This window comes from Balaenoptera acutorostrata, chromosome 1 (assembly GCF_949987535.1).
Source record: "Balaenoptera acutorostrata chromosome 1, mBalAcu1.1, whole genome shotgun sequence".
NCBI classification, from domain to species: domain Eukaryota; kingdom Metazoa; phylum Chordata; class Mammalia; order Artiodactyla; family Balaenopteridae; genus Balaenoptera; species Balaenoptera acutorostrata.
Genome location: NC_080064.1, coordinates 158,930,944 through 158,944,296, shown reverse-complemented (window position 1 = coordinate 158,944,296; position 13,353 = coordinate 158,930,944). Strand labels below are relative to the sequence as shown.

Here is a 13,353-nt window from a genome sequence, read left to right as displayed (position 1 = left end):
CACGGGCCCAGTTGCTCCGCGGCATGTGGGAACTTCTCAGACCAGGGCTCAAACCCGTGTCCCTTGCATTAAGCAGGCAGACTCTCAACCAGGGCGCCACCAGGGAAGCCCTCATTTTTCACTTAAGACTTATTAATCACATTACTAGTGTTAACACCAGATATGTATCTACACAGCATTTCCCAACTTTTATTATACTAAGATCTTAGGTTGATGATCTACTTAGCACTCAACAACACTGGAACCCCAGTGTTGCATAGATATATGCAAGTCTAAGATATTTGTATACACTTGGGTGTGTATTAGGCCATTAAAAGTCTTCCAGGGAATTCTCCACCTCTTTAAGCCGCACCCCTTGGCCCAAAGGGCGGGGAGGAGGGGCTGGAGGGGGAGGGTGGAGGGGCGGTTTCCTAGGCGACCGCCGAGCAGCAAGTGCGCACGCGTAGAGCCTGGGCCTGGCTGATGCAATCTCCCTCGCGCGAGCTGCGTCTACCGAGAGTAAGGAAGCCGACAGGGACCTGAGCGAGGCCAATCAGCGGCCACAAGGAAGAGTGCGGAAAGGCCCGCCCGCCTGATCCTGCGAGTGACGTTCGGCGGCCCTGAGCTGGTGGCGTAGCCGTCCGCCATCCTTCGTCTCGTCCGTTTGCCTGGAGGCGTCCTGCCTCGGCGCTGGCCCTGCGGCCATTTTGAGCTTCGCTTCCACCCGCCCGCCGGCCCAGCCCTTCCGGGGTCGCTTAGCTGAGGGGCTTTTCCACGGTCCGTCTCTCCTGGCAAGTCGCCGCCGCCGCGTCCGCGGAAGGGCTCCTATCTATGGTGGAGAGGGCTGGAGAGGACTAGGACACCTCCTTTCCGCCAGGATGGATGTCGCCTCGGCCGCCGCGTCCTGTGCCCGCCGTTCCGGACTGTGGTCTGCCGCCCGCGGCCGAAGCCGCTCTCCTCTGTGGCTCTTCTGTTGGCCCGGGGATCGGCCTGGGGCATCAACTCCGCCGCTGGGCAAGGCTGAGACTCTGTAGGCCTTTTGGAGTCCCTCCCGGCCGCCCGCCGCTGAGCTCCGCGTTCCTCCCTGAGAGACTGCCGAGAACGCGGAGATGGAGCCGGCAGCAGACGGATCGCGGGAACGGGCCGCCCCGCTGGCGGACTCCCGGTTCCGGCTGCCCTTCTTCTTCCCTCGGCGCTCGCGACCAGGCACTTCCAAGTTCCCCGCACCTCCTGCCTCGGAACACTCCGGGGATCTCAAACTGGCTTCTTGTCCCCCGCCCGAGGCTCGGCGCAGCTCGTGGATGCAGGTGCTTTCCCAACTCTTCGCGCCGCTCCCCGGCTTGCTTCAGAAGCTGCTGATCTGGAGCCAGCTTTTCGGTGGGATGATTCCGACCAGATGGCTAGATTTTGCTGGAGGCTACAGCGTGCTGAGAGCCCTGAGGGCCCGGGAGGAACCCGCCGCCCCCACGGCGCCGAAATCTCTGAGTTCGCTGCGGCTCGACCCCTCGGCTGACGCGGCCGCCGTTCCCCTCGATTGGCTGGAGGAGGGCATCCACTGGCAGTGCTCGTCCCCAGATCTGGAATTGGAACTTAAAGCCAGGGGAGGAACTTTGGACTCCGCAGCCCACGCTTTTCTCCTAGAGCAGCAGCTGTGGGGAGTGGAGCTCCAAGCCAGTCTGTTCTCCGGCCGGGAACTTGGCCCTTCGCCCTCCGGGCCTCTCAACGTTCAGCGCTTAAGCAATGCCAACGTCGTCTCCTATTTGCTGAACCCCTCCTATCTGGACTGCCTGCCCCGGGTAGAGCTGAGCTATCAGAGCAGCGTTGGAAGTGGCGAGCTGGTCGATTTCCAGGCGCTGAGCTCAGAGAGCGGCTGCCTGGATGAGGTCCCGTCTCATCCCCAGCCGCTCAACGCGGAGATGGTTCGCGTCTCGTGGCAGGGATGTGCGCCTCTCTCTAGAGAAGGGCTGCCCGAAATCCACCATCTTCGCATGAAGCGGCTGGAATTCCTTCAGCAGGCCAGCAAGGGCCAAGCGTTACCCACCCCTGACCAAGATCATGGCTACCACAGCCTGGAGGAGGAGCACAGCCTGCTCCGGATGGATCTGAGGCACCGCAGAGATAGTGCAACACAGTGTGTTCCCGCTGCTGGAGCCGTTCCGGGAACCGCTCAGGAACCCACTGAGGAGAAAATAGAATTGTTAACTAAAGAGGTTCCCCTTGCTCTGGAAAGACAGGGCACCTCGGAAGGCTGTCTAACTTGTGAGGTTCCTACGGAGCAGGAGCCTGGAGAGGACCAAGTAAGTGTAGTTGACTCCTCAGACATAGACGATGACCTTCCCACTTCTGCCAGACCAGCCTGTAGCAACAAATTGATAGATTACATTTTGGGAGGTGCAGCCAGTGACCTGGAAACAAGTTCTGATTCAGAAGGTGAGGACTGGGATGAAGACGCTGAGGATGATGGTTTTGATAGCGATAGCTCACTCTCAGAATCAGACCTTGAACAAGACTCAGAAGGGCTCCACCTTTGGAACTCTTTCTATAGTGTCGATCCTTATAACCCCCAAAACTTCACAGCAACAATTCAGACTGCTGCCAAAATTCTTCCCAGAGACCCTTCTGGCTCAGAGACGGATTTGTCTGACAAGTCTAATCTAGAAAATCCTCCCCGGACTGCAAGCCTTCCTGAGTCTCCTGACCGTAATTCTGGAGAAGAAGATGACTGGGAATCTAGTGCAGATGAAGCAGAGAGTCTCAAACTGTGGAACTCTTTCTGTAATTCCGATGACCCCTACAACCTTCTAAATTTTAAGGCTCCTTTTCAAACATCAGGGAAAAATTGGGAAGGCTGTCGTGACTCAGAGAGGCCATCTGAGTCTATTGTGGCCATTTCTGAGTGTCACACCTTACTTTCCTGTAAGGTGCAACTGTCAGGGAGCCGAGAAAGTGAATGTCCAGACTTGGTACAGGGTGGGGTTCTTTCTGGAGAAAGACACACACACATCCAGAGAAAAAAGGTTTGTTTCTTTCTTTTAACATGCCTGATAATTTGTATTGCCTGTTCTGATGTGGTTAAGGATATCAGCATGACTTTCCTGGAGGCATAACAGTGCATATTTTTGAGGAAGGACTGCAAGCTCTTATACTTGGATTGAGAAATGAGCTTCCCCCCCACCCCCCACTTCCCTCATTAGAGTGTTGTTCCTGTCCGAATTGAAGGTGCCATTGTATAGATGTTAGCTGGAAGGTGCTGTTTTCTTTTGGATTGGCAGCTCTGGACTGTTTTCCTCCAAGCTTCAACTTTTCACTTTTTTTTTAAGAAACAAAAATTAAACCTTGTGTGTACACGATTTAATTCTAGAGATTGAGAAGATCCTATTATAGCCATAGAGTTTTAAATGGTAATAAATGTGGTGTTTGCAGACACTTAGTGTTGTAGTTACATGGTAACAGTGTCTTCATTCCTGTCTGTTAGAACCCAAAGGGATGATGGTACCAAGTAGCAAGTCATATTTGTCTGGTTGTTTGCCATGAAAGAAAATACTAATTTCAATATTAAAAACTTTTGGACATTTGGGATTTTAATTGACAGTCAAAAACAATACAGAAAATAGTGTTGCTTTTTCTTGAGAAAGCAGTACTAGTTATTATTGGCCAGCTGCAGGTTAATAATCATTTGTAACAATGATGGTCACGTATTTGGTTTTCTTGAGTAGTTGCTTCCTATTCCCAGGCTAGTCTTAAAACTTCACGGAGCATTTTATTTTACTCTTTCAACACATTGTCAAGTTAACCTTATTTTGGTAGTCTTTTGAATTGCTTTTTTTTCTCTATTGTTTATTCAGCTGAAGTTATTAATTGGAGAGAGATCCCCCCAAACACACAGGGTATCTTTTATTGTGAAGGGAAAGTTTCTTCAGTTACCTTTACTTATATTTGGAAAGAGAAAGTTGTAGGTAAATTATTATTGACCTCAGATTCTGCAGCATCAAAGTTTCAAGTGGAAAGAACCATCCACTGGCTCCAAATGACCAACTTAATACTTTGAAACTCTTCCAGGGGTAGAAGATGTCCCTAAATGGTGGTAATCTTATGTCTTAGCCATAGAAGCAGAATAAGGCATATTAAAAATTAAATTTCAGTTTACACTTTTGTAAATGCTGTCATCAAAGAGTTTTCCTCTATATTTTTAAAGGGTCCCTGACAAAATGACCTATTTAGTGAATAGGTAAGAAGCGAAGTGGGGCAATGGAAGGAGCACTTGGCACCTGGAGACCTTTGTTCCCCACTCCTGAGTAGTTAGGGCCAAGAGATTTGGGAAGACAGCCAGAGCTAGGAAGTAACTTGACCTCTCATGGCTTTGATTCACTTATTTATCTTATGGAAGTAATAATAATAATAATAACTATTGTATGAATTATTGCACGGTTTAAATGAGGTGAGTAGATAAAACTCACAGTTAGTTGCTTTGCCTTTAAAATGGTAGCTCTTTCTTGTTCAGGGACCTCAGGCCAATCTCATGCCTCCTTTTAGCTTGCTCATTGAATAAGACTGAGATGAGTCAAGGAGATGTGTCTCAACTATTACTATGAACTAGAAGCAACATTTGTAAAAGATTATGTCTGAGATATGGTAAAATTATTTATAGCCTTTGACTACATGCCATTCTTTAGGTATATGGGAATAATGGATAGAGCCTACTTCTTAGAATAAGGCTTTCAGATCTGGGAGTTTAAAATGCTTTGTGTCATGGCATAACATGATGCAGATTGTGGAGCCAGACTCAGGGTTTGAATCCTTATTGCATGCATAGAAGCTGTGTGATTTGAACAGGTCAGTTAACCTACCTACCTTGGTTTCCTTATCTGTACAATGGAGATGATAGTAATACATACCCTATAGGGTTGATATGATGATTGAGATAAAAATTGCCAAGTACTTTGAAAAGAGCCTGGCATATGATAACCACTATATAAATGTTTGTTGTTGTTATTTATCTTGGTGACACAATGAATGAGTAACACTAGAATGCAATATCTTTTAAGGTATTACATACCTACTAATTGTCCTTGGGGGCATTCCTTGGCCTGATGTAAAGGGAATGAAAGTAGTAGGTCACAGTGGGATTAGCTGATGTAACTATTGAACGTATTTTAAAACAAGTTTTTACTTTTGGTGTTTGATATCTTAAAAAGAAACTTCTGTATTAGAAATTAAGTAGGGATTAAAAGGGACTGTCACTCTTACATGTGATCATGTATATTGTAATATTCTCAATTTCATGTATATGTAGTGATACATATTGAGGAGGAATACAAAGAGGGTTTTTATCTTAACTACAGTCTCTCTTATAGTAACATAACTTTAAAGATATGTTAATTTTACTGCAGTTTGTTTACTAAGTAGCTCTCTTCTGTATTCTTATTACAAAAGTAATAATATAAGAATAATACTACATATTTATGCTTCAAGAATTGGAAAGCACTGAAAAGTGAAATTTTTTTTTTGGAAAAAGGAAGAATAGAAATAAGTGACGATCTTGTTAAAGCTTTTGTGTTGTAATAAAAGCATTGACTCCAGGAATATATTTCTGAAATATTTTGTTTGGAAACATTTGTCATTTGGAAGAGTATCACAGAATTGATTTCCCTAAGGATTAAAAAAAGTAAAGATTAATAACATCAGAAGAATTTCACTTACCCATCTGGATTCATTTTTAACACCAAAACTAGGAGGGGGTAGTCTGGGGTTGACTGGATAATGGATGGGGGATGGGACTCTGGGTGTTTTGTGTGTGTGTGTGTGTGTGTGTGTTGTGTGAGAGAGAAGGAGAAAGAGAAAGGAATTAAAGGGACATTTGCCCACTGTTTTATTCAGGTGTCATCTAGTCAGTTAGAACCCTTCCTTTCCTCCCTCCCTCCCTTCCTTCCTCCCTTCATTCCTTCCTTTTGCTTCTGTTATATTTGAGATTAAAATTAGTCTATATCTTTATAGGTAACCTTCCTTGAAGAAGTTACTGAGTATTATATAAGTGGTGATGAGGATCGAAAAGGACCATGGGAAGAATTTGCACGGGATGGATGCAGGTTCCAGAAACGAATTCAAGAAACAGAAGACGCTATTGGATACTGCTTGACATTTGAGCACAGAGAAAAAATGTTTAATAGACTCCAGGAAATGTGCTTCAAAGGACTTAATGTTTTCGAGCAATGTTAAGATGATGTGACAGCCTCTGGCCCTAGCAAACACTACCTCTTACTTGAGAGGTTTCTTTTAAAAACAAAAATTGGCAGCTGTCCTTTGACTTTTTTCTTAGAGGATATGCAACTTGGATCCAGTGACCTAATTTAATATATATTTTTTTGCAACATATCCCACTCAGAAATGTACAGGTTTGAAGCCAAGCCCTGAAAATGAAGGATGAGACGGTGTGATTTCTAATCCTCCTTTTTTGTTTAGTTGGATTTGTTTTTGAATGTTGTTTGCTTGTTGAAGTGAAAAGGGGACCTCTTATGGTGTAGTTTTGCACTTTGAAAACTTATTTTCTTGGGAAACAATATTTATAGGGTTCGAAGCCCATTTTTCATTCTAATTTAAATTACGTGTACCTGTCTAAAAACTTTGGGCTCTTTTTTCCCCCCGAACATTCTGAAATTAATGGGCTGTTATGTTTTCTCTATATTTTTTTATTTCAGTAATTTGGCCCTTCTACTTCAAGGCTAAGAAAATAACCTTGTATGTACTACCAACTTAAAGTACATTATCTTGTGTCATTGTGGGTTTTTTTTCTTTCTAAAAATGACTGGTTGAAAATGTGTGGTGGGTTTTTATTTCTGGATTAAGCTCTACCTAGGATATTTCCAAGGACTGCCACAAAACCTATATGTGCAGTACTTTCTGTTACTTTGGGAAAGCTGCATATTTCTGCCAAATTTTAACATCTGATATACTTAATTTCTGTGCAAACTCTTTTTTGAAGAAGATTCTGTATATGTTATTATAGTTCCCACTTGGGTGGTTCTTTGTGTCTTCAACAGGTAGAAATTGTTGTAAAAGACAGCAGAAGTAATAATTGCATCATAGTTGCTTTTAAATTTAAAAGCTTAAAATTTTCCTAGGAAGAAGATAGGAGACATCTCAGAGCAGTTTGGTCTTGTTGTATGTGCTCTCAAAAGAAAACCAGTGTTACTAATATCATGCCTCAGCACCGTCACTTTTAAAACCTGTCAGGATGGCACTGTGAACTTGGAAATGGGCAGTTCTTAATTTTCCAGTTTGAAATGTAAAATGTAGACTTCAGTCAATATCCAAGTTTATGGTGTTCTCCTTTTTTAATAGTGAGAGAAGTAATGGCAAGACCTATAGTTTCAGGAAAGAACTATAGGTTTAACAAATAGAAAGTCTTAATATCTTCAGCCCAAAGTTTACTTTTGTTTTTTCTTCCACTTGAAAAAAGACGGTATCTTTAATAAACAAAAGTGACAATGTTCATTTTCCAAAGCAAACTACAAGCAAAAAAAAAAAAAAAAAAAACTAAAAAGAAATGAGATATTCCAGATTTACCTTGACCAAAGTTTACTTTTGAATCAAAGTTTCTGCAGTGACTGATTGTGTTTGGTTTATTTAGCTAGTTCTACATGGTGTGCATTTGTTAGGTTGAGGGAATGTTAACCAACTCCTTAATGGTCTATTTTTATTTCATGTGCCTCCTATCACAGGTAATGGAAAACATGAATAGAATAGATGACCTCTTAATTTTGAAGTTGTTCCAGAGTGGGGACAAATTTTTCATCAGAAGTGCTTGCAGGGTTACTACCTCAGTTTATAATCTACCTGGTCATTATTTTATTTGTTTGGTTTGCTCTAAGAACTGCCTCTAGTGTTAATATGTATATATATGTGTATATATATATTCATACGTAAACACACTGAGAGTACAAGTAAAAGTCAGTTTTTTGCAGAGCCCTTTTTCAATGTGGTTTGTGCCCCTGCATTTTAGGTAATCACAGGGAATGCATTTATAGAGTCTGGTATAACACCATGGAAATACGCGAAGTTTCAAACACCAGCTGTGTCAGTTGGAAAGAAGGTGTCACTTGCCTTGAAAAGAAAACTTTGAAAATGTGTAGGCATTCTTTTAAAACCAGACTGAAGTATACTGTTTTCAGAGACTTAGGTTGTGTTTTGTGTTTCTGAAATCTTGCACCTCTGCATATATGAAAATAATGGGATATCTTTACATTTACTGGATTTTGGAGAATTGTTCCCTTGAGATTCCAGCCTCACTACCAAATACGTAAAAGCTTGGTGAAGAGTTCTCGCATTTACTACCCTCCTTTAAAAGGTGATCAGGTGGTGATAAGGACAAAAGGGACCACTTTAAAGTTGGACAAGGGAAGAAACAGAATTCTTACCAGTTTCTTTCCGATTCTAGTTGCTGGAACAAAGTTAAACCTTCAGTCTTAAAATCCTTGGAAGTTTTAACTAAACATTTTACACACCTAAAAGTCTTGCAACGGTGCTTTAAGTATCAATGTAGCATATGAAAGGCTTTGTACAGACAAGTAAAATTTCCTTTTCTGAGTGTTCAAATGTGATAACACCATCTCGTCATCTTTAACTTGAAATCAAAACTATCAGATTTTATTTTTTTATAATTTAAGGAAGGTGAAGTTAGGGGACTAGAAGACATCTAAATTGGCTTCTACAGATCCAATGATTTAAATGTAACCAGTTTGTTGGGACTTTATAGCTAAAATTATATTTGTGTATATAACTGTTAGCTAATCTGTAAATTGTAATAAATATATTTGCAATTATTAAATGTTACAAGATATTTTGGTTCAATTTTATATTGTATTTTACATTATTTTCAGTATTACTGAGCAGGATTTCCAGAATTAAATCAGGTGTTTTTGTAGAAGCACTGTAAACTTCAAAGGTGCTGCACAAATTTATGTGGTTTGAAAAGGTTATGTGACATGGAAATTACACCACACCTAACTGAAGCAGAAGGAATGGTAAGGGGATAAATATTATAATTGTAAACCACATTTTGGTATTAGAAAAGAGAATTTAGTTCTTAAGAGTATGAAATGCCCTTCTTAGAGACTGGGGGTTTGATTCTAAAATTGGCCCCAGTTATGTATTTCTGCTGCAAAGAAAACAGTAAAATTGGGGGCTTCCCTAGTGGCTCAGTGGGTAAAAATCCTCCTGTCAATGCAGGGGACACAGGTTCAAGCCCTGGGCCGGGAAGATCCCATACGCTGTGGAGCAACTGAGCCCATGCTCCACAACTGAGGCCCTCACGCCTAGAGCCTGTGCTCCACAACGAGAGAAGCCACCGCAATGAGAAGGCTGTGCACCGCAGTGAAGACCCAATACAGCCAAAAATAAAAACAAATTATTAAAAAAAAAAAAACAGTAAAATAAACAGTATTCACAGAAGCAGTAAATTCATATTCTGGGATTAGCATAGTGTTTCTACTAAGTATCAGGGAATTCTGTTTCTTTATTTTGTGCATTATTATTAATGATAACCATGGTATTTGTAAGTCATGATGTTATCTCATGATATTGAATAAATGTGATGGTAACATCAGAAAAAACAAACTTATCCTGAAAAAAAGACATTTGGGCTATAGCAAGCCTGTTCATGGACTAAGGCCTAATAGCATTCTTAATTTAGGCATTTGGATCTTCCAAGCTAATGAAAAATTATTAAAGGTGTATTTCTGAACTGGAAGGAAAGAAATTAACATTTAGTTGCAGATAAATCAATGTTTAGTACAAATTGAATTGACGGCCCAGGTTATACTTCTATTACCATCTTGGGGTTAATTTAAGCATTTTTGGCTATGTCTCCCCAGGAAGGGGAGAAAATATAATAATAGTCATGTTTACACCAAGCCAGATTTATTGTTATGACTATCCTGATACCCCTATAGAAGTTGTGCTGTGTTTCTTTTTTATTCTACTTTAATAGAAAGTTTAAAGCAAATATTTAATTGCTGACTCAAATTTTGATAGTTATACACAGATTTGGGAGTTTGTTGGTCTCATTTGGAGACTTCCTTTGGACCCTCCTTTATGTACCTTTTAAAAATAAAAATGGAAATATCTTCATTTTTTTCTCATGTTATTTATAAAAGTAATATAGAGATATAAAGACATCCTGGTACATTCTAAAGGGCAAGTATGTTGCTCAGCATACCTCTTTGAGCTAAGAGACAATTTCTTTTTATGTGCGTGAAGAGGTTTTGATATTTCTTCATTCAACTGATTATGACATGAATGTTGGCTATTTGGAATATACCTACATTGGTTCTTAGGATTCTTATGGACTTAGTTGAATGCTTTGGTCAATACAAAAAACCAGTCTTTTTCTCCCTGGATTTGCTCCATTGAGACTAAGTTTTTATTGGTTAATTATGACTTTAAAATACAAAGGCAGCATGATATCAAGCTCTGCAAAAATAGGTGTAATAGGATAAATAGATCTAACCCTGCTCACTTTGAGGATTCATACAAGACCTATAATGCTTTCAATTAATACATATTAGTGACAGTTTTGACACCAGGGAAGTTAGAAATAATTTTACACGTGGAATGGAGAACATGGTGGAGGTGGTAGTACTGTGTAACAATTTGAGTCACATCATTGTTTTACCATTGGCCGACTCCTTAATTTCACCAGGGAAAGATAGGGGAAACTAGGTTTATGGAAAGTGGGTTGCTTGACCCAGGGAGAGGATACCCTGGAGATCTAATGAGAACATAGGTCTAGAAAGCTGAACTATAAGCGAAGACGCTTTGGAGCAATTTTTCAGGTTTTGTTCTTCAATCCATTACCCCTCCCTTTGTCTCAGTACTATCCTTTTCTTCCACTTTCCTCCTGCCTTTGTTTGCTGAACATTTTATTTTCACGACTGTTTCATAGATCCTTACCTAGAAGAAGAAGGATGAAGACTTTCACAGCAAAAGAACAGCACAATTGCCAGAGGTGTGTTCATTAGCAATACTATCCATCAAGAAGACACATTGCACATTTCCCCACCAAAATGTTAGGTTAATGTATACACTGAGACTGGATTAACTTTAAGAAATATCCCAAAGATGTTTAGGGTCAAAGAAAGAGGTGGTACTAAAGCTGGATTATGCTGCTTTGAGGTAAGCCTGTTTTTCTTAATGGGCTTCACACATTGGCTTTGAAGGCAGAAACCAGAGAGGAGTCCCAGAAGAATTTTGAAAAAGGCTCATCTAGGTATATGTTCTGGAATGGTTGTTTTTAAAAACAAATTTCATCATGAGAAGACTGTTTGGATCTCAAATAACATCTCCAAGAGACCTCTGACCACCCTACCCTCCAACCCCTTTTTCCCACTATCTTTACCTTTTAAAATTATATTCACAGCCTAGGACTGTTGCTGGCACATTATACATAGTCAACAGATATTTGTTGAATGAGTTAATAACTTTTCCTAAAGTGAGTTCCCATATAGCCTTTACTGAGAGTTCATCAACACAGCCATGTCTGATTAGAATCCAATGTGCCTCAGCCATAGATGATACGGAATCACAGAACTGAAGGGTCCTTAGGGAGAAGCTGTAGTAAGCTCTAAATTTGTAGAATGTAATTACAAATTTCAATTGTAATTGAAATTTGTGCTTAGGGATACCGCATCAATTAATTTGAGTGTCATTAACAAGGTGCATGTTAATTTATGAAGTTAATATGTGAGCAAATCAGCTGAGACCTTTCTTTTCCAGAATTAAAGAGTACCAAAGTATTGTACTAGAGAACCAAAGTATTTTTCCCACCACACCAGAAGTTTCAGTTCTACTCCTTTTTCGGCAGGTTGGCTTTGAGTTTCTAGAGATGCACTGTTGATTCCACCAGATGGCGTGACTTGCCATCTCGGAGTGCCTGACAGATTCCTTTTATTACTAATCTGATGGCTGTTGCTTGCTTGGAGGTCATTCCCTTGGTGTATAAACAAGATGGCAACTGCCCTGCTGTGCCCATTCTAGGCCTGCCTGGCCCATTGTGACTCCACCTTTTAGTGGTAACTACCCATCAATGGGGGCTGTTCCTTATGGGAGAACCAAGATTTGTATTTGAACACAAATAAATGAATTGATTCTTCCTGATCTACATGGAGGAATAATAAAATGAATATGACGATTTAGGAGACTGGAGGTGAGATATAGGAGGCTGATGTATGGATATTTGCCGGGGTTTTGTATTAGGGTTTTTCTAGTTAGGGTTTTATCTCACTCAACTATTTGTTCGGCATTCAGTTTTCTTTTTTTTTTTTTTTTTATTATTTATTTATTTATTTATTTATGGCTGCGTTGGGTCTTCGTTTCTGCGCGAGGGCTTTCTCTAGTTGCGGCAAGCGGGGGCCACTCTTCATCGCGGTGCGCGGGCCTCTCACTATCGCGGCCTCTCTTGTTGCGGAGCACAGGCTCCAGACGCGCAGGCTCAGCAATTGTGGCTCACGGGCCCAGTTGCTCCGCGGCATGTGGGATCTTCCCAGACCAGGGCTCGAACCCGTGTCCCCTGCATTAGCAGGCGGATTCTCAACCACTGTGCCACCAGGGAAGCCCCGGCATTCAGTTTTCTATTGCATTCCTGTGCATCAGGGCAGTCATTCTCAATGAGAGGAGAGAGGGTGCCACATTGCTCGGAGCATGGGGACTCACTGTGCCTGATTACAGAATTATACATGCAACTGGCGTGGAAAGAGGAAAAGAGCCTCAAGAACTATTGGTCTGGGGTTTGTGCTGGTGTTACCTGTTTCCCTCTTAGAGCTAGTAGCCAAGGCCAGGTGGATATCCAGGACTGCTCTTTGGTAGGTTTGGTATTGGCTCCAAGGGGCTGCTCCGATCTGCTTCCCGGTGTGCAGAATGGAGGCCATTACATGTTTGCATACAATTTTCCTGTGCCTGCAGTGACTGAGGCACCTTTCAACTGTATTATTGTGGTGCTTTTCCTTTCTTTTGTTTCTGAGTAGGGAGGGTAGGCGTGTTTTTGCACTTTCAGGAATTTACATGGGAGTTTTTTGTTTGTTTTTTACTTCTGTTTGCCATATTTTCTAGATATTCACCTCTGAACAGATCCCCTTCCCCAGGGCAACCCTACTGAAAGTCACAGCTTGATTGGCCTGGGGGGGTGTAACCCAGTACTGTCTGAGAGATGGCAATACTTTTAGAATAATATTGAATTACAGAAGAAAAGTCCTGCTGGGAAGTCATAGGGTTGAAGCAGGTACGTATTCTTGCAATTAATTTCCCAGGTTGTTCCAGATGGGGTGACAGTTACATTAGCTAATGTCCCTTCTTTTTCCCTTTTTCTCATTCAGTCATTAAAAA

At 41.6% G+C, this 13,353-nt stretch overlaps 1 protein-coding gene across 1 annotated transcript; it reads left to right on the top strand.

Annotated features, from left to right (window-relative positions):
* The first annotated feature begins 473 nt into the window (after positions 1-473).
* On the top strand, positions 474-10,104 carry PPP1R15B (protein phosphatase 1 regulatory subunit 15B). The gene is made up of 2 exons (XM_007166166.2): positions 474-2,996; positions 5,974-10,104. Exons 1-2 carry the CDS (start codon positions 1,089-1,091, stop codon positions 6,193-6,195), a joined length of 2,130 nt encoding a protein of 709 aa, XP_007166228.2. The 5' UTR covers positions 474-1,088; the 3' UTR covers positions 6,196-10,104.
* Positions 10,105-13,353: the final 3,249 nt, after the last annotated feature.

Coding starts and splice junctions, on each gene's coding strand:
- PPP1R15B (XM_007166166.2), top strand. CDS start 1,089: ATGGAGCCGGCAGCAGACGGATCGCGGGAACGGGCCGCCCCGCTGGCG. Junction 2,997..5,973: donor CACACATCCAGAGAAAAAAG/GTTTGTTTCTTT, acceptor ATATCTTTATAG/GTAACCTTCCTTGAAGAAGT.